General features: G+C 36.9%; 2 protein-coding genes across 3 annotated transcripts; one reads left to right on the forward strand and one right to left on the reverse strand.

Annotated features, from left to right (window-relative positions):
- Positions 1-775: 775 nt before the first annotated feature.
- Positions 776-2,454, forward strand: LOC114482032 (leucine-rich repeat, immunoglobulin-like domain and transmembrane domain-containing protein 2). Its single transcript, XM_028477198.1, has 2 exons — positions 776-1,553; positions 1,667-2,454. Exons 1-2 carry the CDS (start codon positions 785-787, stop codon positions 2,452-2,454), a joined length of 1,557 nt encoding a protein of 518 aa, XP_028332999.1. The 5' UTR covers positions 776-784.
- Positions 2,455-5,120: 2,666 nt separating this feature from the next.
- Positions 5,121-16,695, reverse strand: LOC114482031 (cadherin-related family member 1-like). Of its 2 annotated transcripts, XM_028477197.1 has the most exons (18): positions 16,438-16,695; positions 15,956-16,051; positions 15,564-15,709; positions 15,411-15,461; positions 15,187-15,276; positions 14,628-14,714; positions 13,283-13,399; positions 12,471-12,614; positions 12,325-12,403; positions 12,160-12,260; positions 11,867-12,070; positions 11,646-11,798; positions 10,819-10,983; positions 9,980-10,047; positions 8,605-8,833; positions 7,308-7,562; positions 6,300-6,493; positions 5,721-5,889 (listed from the first exon to the last, which is right to left on the reverse strand). In XM_028477197.1, exons 1-18 carry the CDS (start codon positions 16,508-16,510, stop codon positions 5,856-5,858), a joined length of 2,286 nt encoding a protein of 761 aa, XP_028332998.1. In that variant the 5' UTR covers positions 16,511-16,695; the 3' UTR covers positions 5,721-5,855. The 2 variants fall into 2 exon arrangements, with proteins under 2 accessions (XP_028332997.1, XP_028332998.1); XM_028477196.1 differs by lacking the exon at positions 6,300-6,493 and having other exon boundaries at positions 5,121-5,889.
- Between the last annotated feature and the right edge of the window lie 918 nt (positions 16,696-17,613).

The following is a 17,613-nucleotide window of genomic DNA, read 5'->3' on the forward strand; positions in this document are numbered from 1 at the left end:
AGATGTTTAGTTGTTTGACTTCTAGTCATGGACTTTATTTCTTTTTAATGCAGATTCAACCTTTAAAAACCAGATTGACGATCAGTGCAGATTATTGGGGTCAGATTACAGCCTTTTACAGACATCTGTCTCTGACCGTCTGGAACCGCCCCTCAGCGCCGCTAAGCCTGATGGGCTTCAGCCCACTTAATACAGATAGACCTCCTGTTCTAACAATGACGCTGCATTGGTAACGGACAATAAATTCAATGAAAATAAAAATGAAGCATTTAACACCATTTTCCACTAAAAACGTCACAACAAAATTATTAATGTATAAATAAATGTAGATCTGAGCATGTTGGGGCAAAGTGGACCATTGGTATAAATACACCTGTTCCTGTGTCTCATGTCTTAAGTGTTACGTTGAGGAGGATTAAGGTAATAGGCTTTACTCCTTGTGGGCCAAAGTCATGTCTATTTCACATGCTAGCCTTGGAACATGGATGTGTACAACGTCGCATTAGGCATTGTTTTGATAATATATCTGATCACACCTGGTTCACCAACTTGTTTGCTGGGTTGTTCGTGTACAAATGAAAACATGGGAAGGTAAGTCAATCCTTAATCTACATTAAATTTGAAATAGGGACCTTTAAACAGCCAAGAGTTGATTGAACCTGTAATCTAAACGAGGCTTAAAATTACAGACTATCATTATTTATACATTTATTAGAAATAAAAATACTCTTTAGGGATTCCAGATGAAATAAGTCACATCTGTCTTTCTAGAGCTTTGTTATGTATGGAAACCTCCATGGGAACTATCCCAGAGGACATCCCTGAAGATTTCACCAAAATCCGAATTGAAAACTGCCACCTGACCGAGCTACCTCGCCGATCGTTTTCACGAGTCAGTGCCTTGGAGTTTCTCTGGCTCAACTTTAATGAGATTGCTGTAATGAACATCAAAAGTCTGGAGGGACTCACTAACCTGACGGAGCTCAGGCTTCAAGGCAACAAGCTGTCGTCAGTTCCATGGACCGCATTTCAGGACACACCAAAGCTTAAAATTTTGGATTTGAAGAATAACCGATTAGATGTTCTATCTGAACATGCTCTGAGACATTTACCTGGACTGACCTATTTAGATTTGTCCTTCAACCAGCTGAGTGTCATGTCAAAAGACGTCTTCCTAAACTGGCCTCTTTACCAAAAAGCAGAGAAGTCGTGGGGGAAAGAAGGTCTGGTGTCCAATGTGGTTTTAGCCCTGCACGAAAACCCCTGGTTGTGTGATTGTCGCCTTAAAGGTTTTGTTGAATTCATCAGAGTCATTGGCCCTCCTATCATTCTGATGAATTCCTATTTAATGTGCTCAGGCCCTTCTTCCAAAGCAAACAAGTTTTTTCATGAGATCCAGTTAAAGACTTGTATGCAGCCAATGGCCACCGCCACAGAGCCCAACATCACTCTACCACTTGGTGAAAATGCAACACTCACGTGCTTAGTTAAGGCTCGACCAGACCCTGCCATTCAATGGATGTACAATCTGAAGGTCATAAGAGGATTTGCTGGTAAGATTTTTTTTATATTGATGTACTCCAATAAATCGTTGAGACCCTGTTGTGGAAGCACTCAGCTAGGCTTTATTATGATAGTATTTATTACTTTATCTTCTCTTTTGCAGCTACTGAGACACACATAGATGAGGAGACTGTCACGTCCCAGCTATTGATCCCTTCTCTTCACGTGGTGGATCGAGGACTCTACACCTGCATGGCAAATAACTTTATTGGTAACTCTTCTGCTCGCATAATACTAAACATTAGCACCCCAAATAGCACTGCTCTTCTCCCTCCATCCATCCCAATTCAGTCACCTGAAGAAAACTTCCGTATTGATATCCGTATTGCCAAACAGACAGTCTACGGCATAACCCTAGAGTGGTACGCGGTAACGGAGAACCCAGCGGAAACATGGTTCACCATTCACTTTGGCAAATACGATTCACCCAAAAAGGAGATGATCTACATTGGTCCAGGCATTAACAGTTACTCAGTCAGTGATCTGCTTCCCGTCACCAAATACGAAGTGTGTGTTTCCCTGAAGAACCACCCCCCGAGAGAAGGCCAATGCATTGTCTTTGTGACAGGAAGTGACATCAGCGAGCTGGAGCAACGGGAGAGGCTTATTCATATCATAGTCATTGTGTGCGCCATGGTGCTGGCGGTTCCAGCTGGGATGTACGCCTGTACTACAGAGGCCAGGTTCAGCTGCTTGGACCGCTGTGTTGATCTGTGGAAAAAGAGCAGAATGCACGGAGAGAACCTGCAAGTTTCAGAGAGGCAGGAAACCTTCGACAGCCTGCAGGCGGCCAGTGATGAAGGCCTGTGCAGGAACTCAGAGGAAAAGCCCAAAAAAGGCCAAAAGTTGGACAATAGGTGCAAAGGAGGAAGTGCAGCACATCTGTATTAGCGTGAAAGTCAAAAACTGAAACGTGTTGCGTACTACGAGTAGTTTAACAAACCAGAAAAATAAGTCCTCTTTTAAAAAGATGAAACTTGGAAGCAATTATCATTTATAATTGCACTAAACATATAAGTATACAATGATATCAAACAGGGAAAAGAAAGAATAATCATTATTATTAATATAACTGGAAACAATACAGAAAAGATACAATAATAATTCAAACACTTAATCAAAAAGAAATTGCCTTTTCTCTTTTAATGGGAGATATTTTTTATGTAAATAACATGAACAAAAAGAGGATATGAAGTTTCCAGAGTGTGTAAGTGTAAATATGTTTGGTTTCGATGTAAATAATCATAATTGTTAAATCTGATGACGTAAATATTGTACTGTCAGCATTTCTGTTAACTTGAGCAGATTAAACTGAACTAAGAATGTTTTTTTTTAGGTTTTATGATTCACTGTGGTTTGTATTAATGCGATGACAGAAAACAACATGTTGTTTCAAGCTGTTTTGCAGATTTCACATCCTCTCCTGGAATGAAATGTATTTTATGTGGATTAAAGAGAAGTCAAAGATGAATAATCAGACATATTCCCATTTTTTTAGCACAATCACTTGTGGGATTTGTTACATAAGCAGTGTTTACCCATGCATTTATACATACACGACTAAGCAGATTAAAGCGAGTCCTAGTCAGCAGGTCATGATATTTCCATTTAATGACGACTCCGAGCTCCTGCAGAGAAACACAGATTGGCTCAAACACACAGAGCACGTTATAATGATGTTAGAATCAAATATTCATCTCAAATCGTTTTACAGAAAACAAAACAACCCCGGAAAAGAATTCTGCTTTCACCCATTCAAGGCATCAATTTGTCTGTGCTGTGGTATCTGCCACAGACGCATAAAATTAAAACCTCAATTATTATATATATATATATATACATATACACATACTGTACATACATACATACAGTATATATATATAAACCTAAACATGCTGCCTAATATCTCATTTTATCTTCCAGGGTTTATAAAGTCAGATCAATTATCATGTATTAGTTCATATTAAGCTACATTAATGATCTTTAAGTGATGCTATATTACTAATCACAAGATAAAATAGAAGCACTGATGAAATTATTTTCAAATATTTATTCAAAATCAAGACAGTACAAAGACAATACAAAGTTGTTAGATATCACAACCAATATTTCTACAGTATCTGACATTATTACAGCAATAACATGACTGTAGCCTACGTTAGAAGGCATTAAAGAGCAAACTGATAGTATCTATAAATACATATATATATTATCTATAATGTCCAGGTTCTATACACAGGAATCCAAACTTAAGAATGTAACGTAAACAATTTATTTATTCAAACATCAGTGAATAGAAGTGTTTATTACTGCTGTGACTTTCTATTGGCATTGTCACATATTTCAATGCTGTACACCTAAAACTAACCCATTTATTATCTTATATACGTATGTATATATATATATATATATATATATATATATATATATATATATATATATATATATAAAAGATTTGCGCTACATTTACTTCTTTTAAAAAAATGAAAGCAAACTGGTAAAAACCTACAGTGGCACATTGTAAACATACAAAAGAAGAACTTCACAGCTGCCAAAGCCATACACAGTAAAATATGAACACAGATGATTTAGCACTCATTATTAAGCAGTGACGTTTTATACATAAGGCTGATATTATGCTGTCATTAGCATGGATAAGGTGTCATTAAGTGTCATTCACTAAATTATGACACCTTTGGAGCTATGTTGGCATTTTTGGGTTGGTTGGAGGGATCTAGTGGAGTTAGGGTAACGAACAAAACTTAATAACAACTTATTCATGCTAATGACAGGTTAATATCATAATAATGACAGCGTAATGTCAGACTTTATGTATACAGTCCACCTCCCATTAACACAGTATGTGCTGCTACATATTCTTAATAAGTGATTCTCCTCAAGGTGGCGCTGTGATAATCTACGACTATTGTCAACATGTGACTGTGTTTGTCTAAGAGTCAGAGCAAAGTAGGAATGGATGCATTCTTTAAAACTATGAATTATCAACATTATGCTCAGGGTCAGGGTTGGGGTCAATTATGATTTACATTAGCATAAATGGTAATTAATTACAATCATGATGTAATTATAACTGGAATCGTAATAGAAATGGTAAATGAATTGTAATTGAGTTCAAGATAACTAATTTTGTAATTGTAATTGCCATGGAAATTGTATAAAAACTGTTAATTACAATTTCAATAAATGCAAACCTGTGGCACCATGTTACAGTTCTGTCTCATACATACAGTATGTAGTTATGAATTATTAAAATATGTTTCATATCAACTTCTCCCACTACCTGTCATTTCTCTTTAGGATCATTTTAACATTTAAGAATATTAATCTATGGGTAACGCCCACACCATGAATATTAATATATTCATTGATTAGGAAGCCTAACAAGGTAATCAATAGATGAGAAACTAATTAGATGATAGATCATATTTATTATTGTATTTTACAGCTGAATATAGACATGGGTCGAACTGACCCGTTAGCATTAGAGATGCTAACAGAAAGCTAACACAAGAGGAAGGTTACATTTCATGGGATTATTTATTAAAGGCTGAGTAATTTAACTTTAGTAATTGATAACGTAATTGTAATTGACTTTCAGGGGAACAATAATAATTGTAATTTTAATTGGGAAAAAAAGGCAGGTCAACATAATCATAACTGAACATGGATAATTGAAGATGGAATTGTAATTGAAAATTGTAATTGAGCCCAACCCTGCTTAGAGTAGATAAACTACAGTAGATCAGAACCAGTTCAGGTCACGTTAGTGAAAACTAGAATGATTTAATAACAACCTCCTTTGTTGCTCTCAATGATTTTCTGCTCCAACTTCATCTTCAGCTCCGACACTAAAGCAGAACTCATGTTCCCGTCTTTCCCTCTGGGACCAGCTTTGGTTTTCTTGGAGCCTTTGGAAGCCAACACACCAGATATTGTGGGAATAGTCCGAGGGCGGGGGTTGGACTGGGTTGGTGGGGGGAGGGAGGGGGCAGTGGGTGGTGGGGGCTTCACTCGTTGCTGTGAACCACTTTCTGTGTCACTGATCAGGAACTTAGAGCCAGGGTTGGTGAAATAGACCCTGGACATGTTGAAGGTCCAGGGCTGCTGGTCTCTAGGTGGTCTTTTAATAATGCGACGGACTGGAATGATCCTGTTGGACTTTGAGTTGCGTAGGAATAAAGCCGTGGAGATGAAGACAGTCACACCAACTAATACACTAACAATAACTGTGACCATGCCTAGAGCTTTTAGAGGATTGTCTCTACTTTTCATTAAAAAAGCAGCCATTGGCCCTTTGAGAGGAGTCTGTAAAAAAACAAAAATAACAGTTTACATCTCCATCAAAAGCCTAATAATGAAACATTTGGCCAAAGCATGCAAGCACTAGTGATGGACGCGGACAACACATCATTGTGTCTTTATCTATCCTCTTCTTTAAGCCTGAAGTTAAAGACTAATGATGACAAAAGTCTAAGCTTTGACTGATGAGGAATAACATCATGTATATTGATCATTTAACACCCAAACAGAAGTTAACTTACATTTAGAAAAGTTTATTTTCATTATTATGACAATAAAAAAACAGTAGAAAAATATCATTATAATGTCTATTACAAACAGGAACTAAACCTTTTTTTCTTTTAAATTTGGGTCGATATGATGTCATCGATGTGTTCTCGTACAAACACAGTCAACATTCTGAATGAAGCTCTCACTTGGTTCTGCGGACCACTTTAATATAGTTACTCTCTGGGTTGATTCTGGACTTTTTCACGGCGTGACAGTACAGGGTTGTCGATATGCAGATTGTCAACAAAAGAAGCGACGTGACAATGCTGAAAAATATTCCAAATACAGTCAGCGGACGCTTGCTGAGGCCCATGAAGTATGAAATAATGCGACCTTTGATCTGAAAAGCATGAATCACAACACAGAAAGAAAGCCAAGAACAATGAATCATCATAAAACGTAAGAGGATGAAATGTGTGACGAACTAATGAAAAGATGACCATCAAACAATTTATGCATCACATTTACATAAATATATGGAGACAAACCCTGAGATTTAGTAACGTTAGGTAAACTTTAGGCACGGATCACGTTAGCATGTGTTGTTGCTTTAAAGAGATGATGATAACGTTGGAATGTGATGAAGCCGCAGCAAATGAAACCAACCTCTAATCTATACAAAAGCACCTACAGCGTCAAACACCTTCTGGTTCAGGGGCCAAATACGGACCAGTTTGATTTCAAGTGGGCCTCAGGTTTTACACAGGAAAACAAATAATTTCCACATTGTTGTGCTTTAGTTTACACTGGTGCATGTACATGAAATACTAAATACGTAAGAATCTGACAGACATCAGTCCCAACATGATCTTCACTTTAAATTTCCTATATGTTTTGATCAATTTCTATTTAATAAAGGGAAATATTATGTCATAATTTGGGTAAAATAAAAGGATTTTGTAAGTATTTTGAGTTTTTTTTCAACAGTTTAATATTAAAAATGACTGCAATCGTGCGATATAAGCACCAGTAAATATTGTTGAGTTTAGTTTAACAATGATTTATTTTTTGTCCATCATCTTTACTTTCTCCTGCAGGCTGAACTGGATATTCAAAAGGGCCGGATTTGGCCCCTGGGCCATGAGTTTGACACATGTGAGCTACATCTACAGCTCAGGCATGAAGTGAAGCAGTACAGACGGAACAAGTCTTACCGCCTCCGTGATGTCAATATTAACAACGGCCGTGGTGCTGAAGGATGGAGAGCCCCGGTCCTTGGCCTGGACCACCAACGTCCACTTACAGTCCTTCTGTCTGGTGATGTTCTGCACTATCTCCATGGACTTGATGTACGGCTTCAGCTGGATTTCCCCTGTGTTGGCGTTGATGTCAAACGCATTGTTGGGATCAGCAGTCATGATGGAGTACTCTATTACATTGTTTGGAGACTCAGCGTCATCATCTACGGCCTGGAGAAAACCATTAGTCTTTTAAAATGTGAATAAAAAACATATTTAGTTGTTTTTCTGTCAGTGAACATTGAAAATATACAGTTATATAAAAACATTAATAAGTAGAGTATGTTATGTATGGGTCCACCACAATCACAGATAAGTTTAAATCAGTTAAAAGTTGGTTAATGAACATGTTTTTAGGCTATAAGAGGCCCCCCCCCCCCCCCCCCTACCAACCTTATTTACACGAGTTAATGAAAATGTTCTTCAACCAAGTCTATCTACAAAACATTCTAATCTTAAATAACTAGTTACTTTAATGTAAAGTCACTGAAGGCAAATAGATGAATTTATGAAGTTATTGATTTATCCACTAATACATAATTCTAGTGAGTTTCCATTTAAGTGCTCTCTGTTAAAACTTAAAAAATTACTTTTAACTAGCAAATACACTTTATTTCTCTAGTAATGATTTAACATGTGTTTCTGGCTATAGGCAGACTATGCGACTACACAGAGCAGGGGTCTGCAACCTGTGGTTCTGGGGCCTAATGTGGCCCTTTGACTCTTATACAATGGCTCCCTATAGCTTTAAAAAAACTATTGAAATAAATAGTTATTTTTTACAGAGTTTATTAATGATTAATGACAAATAAAATCATGATATAACAATTTATTAAGCTAAAATAAATCACATTGTACAACATCTACAGATCATCAACTTTCCTCCACCTGTGACTAACCTTAAGTTTTAAATCCCTGGTAAGAAACTAAACCAACAAAAACACAATTTCTGGAAGAAAATACAGATTTTAATTGTGTGGGAACAGATTCATTTAACCACCAATGTACAGGTTAAATATGTATGTTTTATGAAATGAGTAATTAGCATGTGTTGATCACATGATCATGTGTTATTATATTCAAATCATGAAACCGTTTCTTGACCATTTATTAGATTATGAATCTTTTCATGTAGATATAAAAACCAAAAGCCTTCAAACACATTTTTATTGATATTTTAATGTTTCTATAAAAATGATCCATAATAACGTACCTCTACTCTGACGGGTGAACCAATGACCATGGTTTTCTCCAGAAGTTTGTCATCAAACTCCGGTGAGTGATCGTTCATGTCCAGGACGGTGACAAAGACTTCAGCGAGACTGTACTTTCCCTCAGCGTCCTCTGCCTTCACGTAGAAGTTGTATTTAGAGCGAACCTCAGCATCCAGGCTGGTCCAGGGCTGCGTGGTGATGAGGCCTGATGATTGGCTGATGGCAAACCTGCAGCACAGACATTAGCATCACATTAGCATCACATTAGCATTGGCAGTGAGAAAAACATATCATTCAATACTAATGAACTGTCTTCCAGTAAAAAGATCTGTCTTATTTCCATGAAGTGTGTATTTTACAGCTGAAATATAATAGTGGTCAATTAGCAACTAATGAATTAAATGAAGTAAAAATAAGCAAACCAGATGATTTATGATATAGACAACATTTTTATTTTTGTTTTTTTGTATGTTTGCTTATTGGTTTAAATTAATAAAATGCTACAATACCTTGGTATATATTTCATTGATCAAATACTATTTTAATAAGCCAGTTTTCAATTTTTAAATTCAACTTTATTCATAAACTTTAATATTTTTTTTCTTTCAATGAATTGGCATTATAATCAGAATTATATTATTCAACTATAGCAGTCAACTAGCGTTTCCCCCAAAACTCATTGTTTTTGGGAGATAAACACTTTTAATTTTTTTTCTATTTCAAAAAGTATGAATGAAGTCATGTTTTGATGATGAACATCAGTGATGATGGAAACTAGAACCAGAATATAATCACTACATGCACAGATACTACACTACTGTCAAGAGTTAATTTATTCTTCAAACTACGTTAAAATAAAGTTATAAAGTCACAACAACAACAAAAAAAGCTTCACGTTCAGGCTATTTCCATGTTTTCAAGTTACTTCTTCTACCTCAGTCAACTTTTGTCTCATGTGTTCCACTGTGAAAAATCACAAGTTGCATTTGAACTGATAACTTTCACACAATTAACTCAGGTCGCTGGTGGCGGGCGAGCATAAATTCTCACTTTTCTTTACCACATGCTGCCTTGCTTCTCAGAGTATGTGTCACATTGCATGCTAATTGGCTCTGCCTGTGTGAGATGTCTATTTTTAACCTTTTAATCTAATTAGGAGATTAGCTAGCGTCTCGCAGCCATTTTAGAGCACATTGATTATGAAGCACAGAACTGATCAAAGCAACTCTTCACTTTAATATAATACAACGACACACGCTTGATCCATCCAACATGAATTAATGTTCATCCTGTTCTGTAACATAATATCTCTAAATTATTAATTGACCTAAGTGTGTTAGCTTAATTTGGCAGAAATGAAAAGTTGTAACATACAAATCTGATCCTGATCCATAAATGGTGTATTTGATATTTCCCCAAAGCCCAGAGTCTGGATCATTGGCCTTAGAGAGAGAGAGAGAGAGGGAATCACATTATTATTCCTTTCAGCATTATAATAAGTAAATTCATGTGATCTTACATTCTTTCACAATGAGGAGCGGGTACGTACAGTAACCATTGACCAATCTTATCAATTAAGATCACATGGACTGGCCATGTGGTATACCGGGCATGGACCTAAAGTGGGCTGGTCCACAAGGTTTTTATTTTTATTTTTTCATGAGCCAGTAGAGACAGACAAAATGATCCAAAAGTAACAAAAACTAAAATGGCCAAAAAATGGGCAGATAAAGGTGAACCAGGTGGAACGTAATGACAAAGAGGAGCTAAAATGAGCAAAATGTGGCAAACAATAGTGAAAAAGAGCAAAATGTAGAGAAAAAAGGAAACAAGTGGTATTGATCGAGAAAAAGTTAACTTAAAAAAAAAATTAAAGAAAGGACAAAAATTTGATAAAAGTGTAAAAAGAACTCAAAAAATTTGACAAAAAATAGGAAAAAAGGGATATTTACTGGGTAGTGAGTAAAGGGTAGTGAAGTCTGAAGAAAGTGACAGAACCCACATGTTGAGAATCACTGTTTGTACAAAATGTCTGATAATATAGTGGGATGGATAAATCAGAACCAGCTAAAAACAAGCACGGGAACAATAGGCGTAATAATAATAATAATAATAATAATAATATTAATAACAATAATAATAATATCTATATATTGACTGATGGAGTTATATAATACTTTAACCAGGCTAAAGCTCAAATGTGATGGACTCACCGTCACAGACACAACACTGGAGCCTCCAGGAGAATTCTCAGGGACTCTGGTGATGTAATACTCAGAACTGAATTTAGGGATGTTGTCGTTGGTGTCCAGGAGGTTAATCACAATATCAGCTGTTGCACTGAACCGCTCAGGTGTGTCAATTTCTACTGCAAGCAGCTGTAAAAGGAAAAGAATCATAAAGTTTGTCCAATCTTAGTCCTAGACGGTCGCAGTCCTGCAGGGTTCTGATGTGGCCCCGTTTATGTATTGACTGTGTGACATGTGAACATGTGACATGTGACACATGGGCTCTGTTACAGAACACACATGTCTAGCTTTGGTCCTGGAGAGCTGCTGTCCTGCATGTTGTAGATATTGTCCTCTAGAACACTTCATAGCTTTGAGAAACGTATCTGATATTTTGCAGAACAAGATTTTTGTAAATGCAGCATTTTGAAAACGTACGACAGATGAAGATTTGAAGCATGCAGAACTGAGGACCTCCAGGACAACATGTAGTCCTCCAAAAGTTTTTAATATAACAGCTTTTAAACTGCGTTGTGCTGAATATTTGTCTATGACTTTATAATTTTTATAAGATTTATGTGATTATATAAACACTGTAATATTTGACATATTCATTCATTCTGTTTGTGTTGCTTTGATTTGAACTGAAGTTGTAAAAACACAGGAACAAAGTGATCTTTAATAATAATAAATCATCTCCAAAGGTTAACACATGTTTAATACGTGTATCTATTGATGAATCGCTGAATGTGTAAAACTCATGTTAAACTAAACGTATGTTTAGCCTCTAATGCTAAACTGTCTGATCTGACCTTAAAAGACAGAGTCGGTCCCTTCTCGTAGTCAATTCCATTGGAGTCCTCCACTATGATGGTCACCTGTGCTTCATTCAGAACCGTCTGAGGAACCACTCGAAGCACTCGGTTTGGACCAACAAGTCTCAACTTAAACTTTGCATTTGCTCCCTATAAACAGGAACAAAAGATGAATCAGATTTAAAGATGAATTAAGAACATTGAACATCAGTTTTCACCTGATCAGAGTCATTGACGGTGATCTTAAAGCCTCGGAGGATCTCCCCTGCAGGTGGATGTTCATACATGGTCACCTCAAACTTGCTCTGTGGTCCGTTTTCTCCGTAAAAAGTCGGAGGATGATTGTTGAGATCCACCACCCGAACGGTCACCATAGTAACGTCGTAATCCAGTAATTGATTGTTTAGTCCGACCTCAGAGGCCTGAGTGTAAAAATGTTAAATATACTGTAAACACATATTACCAAAACAGTAAATACTGAGCGTAATGATATTAAACATCATTGACTCACCTTGACTTTGATTTCATAAAGTTCACTTTTCAGCAGCGTTGGGTGAGTCGTCAACGTGATGCTTCCACTCGTGCTGTTTATGTCAAACACGCTATGGCTCCCTGAAACACAATCAATAAAGTTATGTCAGTGAAGCTCAAACGTAAACACGTTCTCTGTTCCTACCGTTCAAAATCTCATAACGAATGGGGTTCGGGTTGCCTTGATCCCCATCTCTGGCATACACCGTGAATATTTCAGAACCCTGAGAGCAGAAACATTAAACATTAATCATTTCTTTTTTAAACAGAGCCATGGAAGCAGAGACTTACAGGCACCGAGACCTCGTATATGTATCCAAAGTATGGGGTTCCCACAAAGGAGGGCGGGACGTCCTGAGCGTCCATGACATTGATGGTTATGGTGGCTGTGGAGGTCATCACCTGGTGCTTCCCTTTGTACTTTCCACCTCCGTCCTGGGGAACAAACAGACAAACACATTTACGCTACAAACAAGGCCACGCCCATAACCATTCACACGTCCACGTTCATTTCTACGAATAATTTACAGATTTCTTCAATCAACCAATAAATCCCACACAAGCACAGGGAGAACATGCTGCATAGAACATTTTCTCACCCAGGGAATCAAACCCGTATCACTCAAACATTTCACTACAACAATGTGTTTATGGAGTGAAGCTTTGGAACATTAACTTACATAAAAATACATTTATACTTAAACTATAACAGAAATACATATTGAAGGTGTTTCAGTTGCTATCAGTGATTTATGCTCATTATTATTCAGAATTCTTCAAAGATTAAACAGTGGTATCTCCACAGAACAACCTACAGTTATAAAAAGCTGATCATCGTTACCGTCAAACTATTATTATTCACAGACTGAGGTTCGTTAGAAGCAACGCTTTCAACAGGAGATCATCACCTTCTGACAGATTCATTTTAGACATCGCAGAAAAAAACAGATTAATAGACAAACTGTGATGTTTGCTGATTTTATATCTAGACTGAGTTGAATTTAGATAAATTGAACCTGTGTTTATTCTATACTGGTCTCTTAACAAACATCTGAAAGAAGAATGTAATAAGTTAAATATTCAAACAAATGGAAACTTCTCACCTTTGCAACTACAGTCACAAAATGTGTTGGTGTGGTTTCATAATCCAACGTCTCTCCTGGTTTAACTCTGAGGATCCCACTGTGACCATCGATGGTGAACTTAGCTATGGAGGAGGTCTGACCACACACACACACACACACACACACGCACGCACGCACGCACGCACGCACGCACGCACGCACGCACGCACGCACGCACGCATCACACACACACACACACACACACACACACACACACACACACACACACATCACACACACACACACACACACACACACACACACACACACACACACACACACACACACACACATCACACACACACACACACACACACACACATCACACACACACACACACACACACACACACACACACACACACACATCACACACACACACACACACACACACACACACACACACACACACACACACACACACACACACACACACACACATCACACAATGTACAAGAACAAGTGTTAAACAGTGGCATTAATGCAGTTTTACTGTGAAATGTTTCAAGTTATTGAACTTTGACACATCTGCATTATCTCATAATTTACTAGCAGGCTTTCAGCTACAGACCAGAATCAAACCATCAACCCTAAACCCTTATTAAGCCTCTGATGCCTTGCTTCAAATGGAATTGGAATATAATCCACTACAGTAACACCATTTCTAGAATAATCTGTTACTCCACACGTTCTCATCATTTAAATGTTCTTTTCCTACGTCAGCGACACCTCTGGGTATTTCTGAGTGTCAGGATCGCACACACACACACACACACACACACACACACACACACACACACACACACACACACACACACACACGCTCACACACGTACACACACACGTACGCACACACACACACACACACACACACATGCGCTCACACACGCACACACACACATGCACGTACGCTGCAATGCATCATAAATGATCATAAAGCTAAATTATGTATCGCTCACACTTTAATGAACAGACATGTTGGCAGACATCAGGATGTGTGGCAGAGTGTCGGAGCGTCCAAAGCTAAAGCTAAGCTAAAGCTAAAGCTAAAGCTAAAGCTAAAGCTAAAGCTAAGCTAAAGCTAAGCTAAAGCTAAAGCTAAGCTAAAGCTAAAGCTAAGCTAAGCTAAAGCTAAGCTAAAGCTAAGCTGAATGTGTGATTAGTAAACAAACAGCCACGTGTAGTGCACGTATAGGATGAAAACACCCTGAGAATAATAATAACATTGAGCCAAAGAACAATAATTAATCTGCTATAAACACTTTATAAATTATAAAACACCTTTGATGTACAATTAATCAAAGCTTTAAATTCTTGAATTTTACCTGAAGATAATATGAAACACTGCCTCCTGAACCCATGTCTTTATCCACAGCGTGAACTTTGTAGATGCTGCTTCCTGGAGTTGTGTCCTTTAAAAAAAGAAAAAGATTTAAAAGTTGTTTTTTTTTTTTTTACTTTATCATTAATAGACAAATTTGTTAGATTTAGAGTCAAAATTTTCATCTATTCTAACTCCATTGTCTTATGACGTGTTAGGCTAGTAACATCTAACTTTTCCAGATTTATATTTATTAATTTTGAATATGAACCCAAAATTCAGGCAATATAACGTCAGTAAAAGGTGGAACACTGTCAATAATTTTATTGTTCAACTGAAGAATGCGTAACTTTCACAGATTTCAGAAACTTGAACGATATAAAGGTAATTATGGTCATTAATAGTTTCTCCCTAAATGAATAAGAATATTCAAACACTATTCCTGAAAATAGAAAAAACGTTGTGAAAAAGTAAATGTGCAGTGATTGTCCAGACGTTTCCAATTGGAACCAAGCAAAAAGCAAAGCAGTGAATCTCCCTAGTGTGGGTTTGTTATGATGTACCTCTGGAATATTAATAATGAAAGGCAGGTTTTGGAATTCAGGCGATTCATCGTTGGCGTCTGTGACAAACACTCTCACCGTCTCAACAACCTGAAACCACAAGATCAGACAATCACTGCACTTTGATTTATATAGTGTATATTTTATACAGAAATACTGTATATTATTAGTTGGATTTCAATCACAATGATGAAGTAGAAAACAATTCTTAATTAGAAACTTACTTTATTACGACCGTCAGTTATGCTGACGAGGACTGAGATTTCTCCCTGGTTCTATGAACGGAAATACAACACTGTCACTTTGAGCCATTGTCTTTAAGCTTATATATATATATATATATATAAATATATATATATATATAACATAACACTCACCTCTCGGTCAAGCTCCTGAATCAGAGTCACGTTTCCTGATTTGGGTTCCACCCTAAAGTATTCTTTGGTTCCCATTTCAAAGGTGAGCCCATACCTGACTGGATCTCCCTCTGGATCAGAACCATTGAGGATGTAAATCTGCCTCCCTGTGGGAGAAACAAACAACAGAACCTGTCAGATGTACAAATATACAGTAAATCAGCATTTCATAGCTTTTCAGGTTTGTTGAAGTGATTATTTTCTCCCTGTGATGTAGCTACTGTACGTCATAATTAAGGTGATACAGTGATTAGACACAGCATCCATAAGGTATGATCATTTGATCATAAACACATTTACACACATCTCACACCAAAACAAACATTATTATTAACTGTTAATAATAAACTTACCAACAGGCGTATCCTCAGAGATGCTGAACAAAGCCATATTTCCACTTGTGCTGCTGGGACCGTTATCATAAAAATATGGAGCATAGTCTGTTTGTCCTTTACAAAAAAATAAAAATAAACAGATCAACATTTTAACTTGTGTTATATTGTAAACAATACCCTGATCATTTCTAAAATATTTAGCATACACAATAAAAAGCCTGAAATTGTATTACAGTATTAAAAAAAACCATCCTAATAATGATTAGTGCCATGATAATAACATTAAATTATGGTTGAACTCACTTGCTACAAAGGAGTCGATAGCAGGATATTAAAACAAAAGACAAATAATATTAGGATTATGTAGTCAATTGAAAAACACAGGTATGAATATGAATAAATAGTAAAACAGTAGGACATGCCCTCTGTGTGTGTGTGAGAGGATTAACCAGATAAGAACAAGTCTGAGCTAAGACATCAAAGCATGGATCCATTCTCACCCACAGAGAAGTGAAGAAACAGAACGAGAAAGAGAAAAGCACAGGTGGTGGTGTTCTTCTTCTGCTTCTTCATCCTGGTGAGCAGCTCATGTGGAAGGTCGGAGCAGGGAAAGAACGACGTTGTGCACGTCGTGCCCTTCTGCAGGCGTCTCAGCTTCAGGGGACAGATTCTCAGCCACTAATCCAGTGACGCATCCCTTCCCTCTGCAGACATCTATACTGCCTTTGCTCCTGGTTCAGGGTTCACACTGTGGGGTGTGATCATCATCATCATCATCTTCATCACACATTTTTAATGATTGCTGTGAACTAAATCATCTGTAATCAGCAATAGTCCCTCAGAGGAGTAAAGAATACTAATATATCTATATCTAGTAGAACTACTGTTGATTAATTAAAGTAAATAGTACTCAGAGTAATGGTTACTTTCATCCCACACACAGAAGTAATTAGTAATGAATTACATGTACTTCAGTAACTTTTTGAAAATAAATTACTAAGAGTAAATTTATTGAGGCATACTTCTACTTTTACTCAAATACATTTCATTTACATGTAACAGTACTTTTACTCGAGCACCATTTTTGGCTACTCTACCCACCTCTGCCCCATGTTTATTGTTGGTAATAAATCTTGGTACGGGTCCCTTGCATACAGTAAACATCTCATGTAGAAAATTAAAAAGGAAGAGACACAATCTACCACAATTGGAACTATATTTACATTGCAGTAGAGAAAAGTAGTGCACAATGTGTTGGGTTTAAAGATCTATCATGTTAATTATTGAACTGTTTAATGATATGCCACAACTTTAAACCCAATTATGTTCAAGAACCATAAAAATAAAAGCTACACAGGTGTAAAAGGTGAAAAAAAGTCACTGTTTGATTGTATTTTGATTTAATAATTCTTCATTTTATGGAAACTCAATAATCTACAGTAGTTTCTTTAGTCATATGTACACCCTGTCATTAGTGGAACATTCAGAGAGAATTAAAAACAACCTTTCACAGGGACACAGCACTAACCACAATGATCTTAATACTCTACCTAAATGCTTTAAGCATGTTTTTCTCTATAAACCTCAGGCTTTAACCAAATATTAGTCATCAATCTGAAAATGACTCAGAGGTCATTTTTATCCCCTGATGGCTGAAGCTTTTGCCAACCTCATCC

Source organism: Gouania willdenowi, chromosome 19 (genome assembly GCF_900634775.1).
Source record: "Gouania willdenowi chromosome 19, fGouWil2.1, whole genome shotgun sequence".
NCBI classification, from domain to species: Eukaryota; Metazoa; Chordata; class Actinopteri; order Blenniiformes; family Gobiesocidae; genus Gouania; species Gouania willdenowi.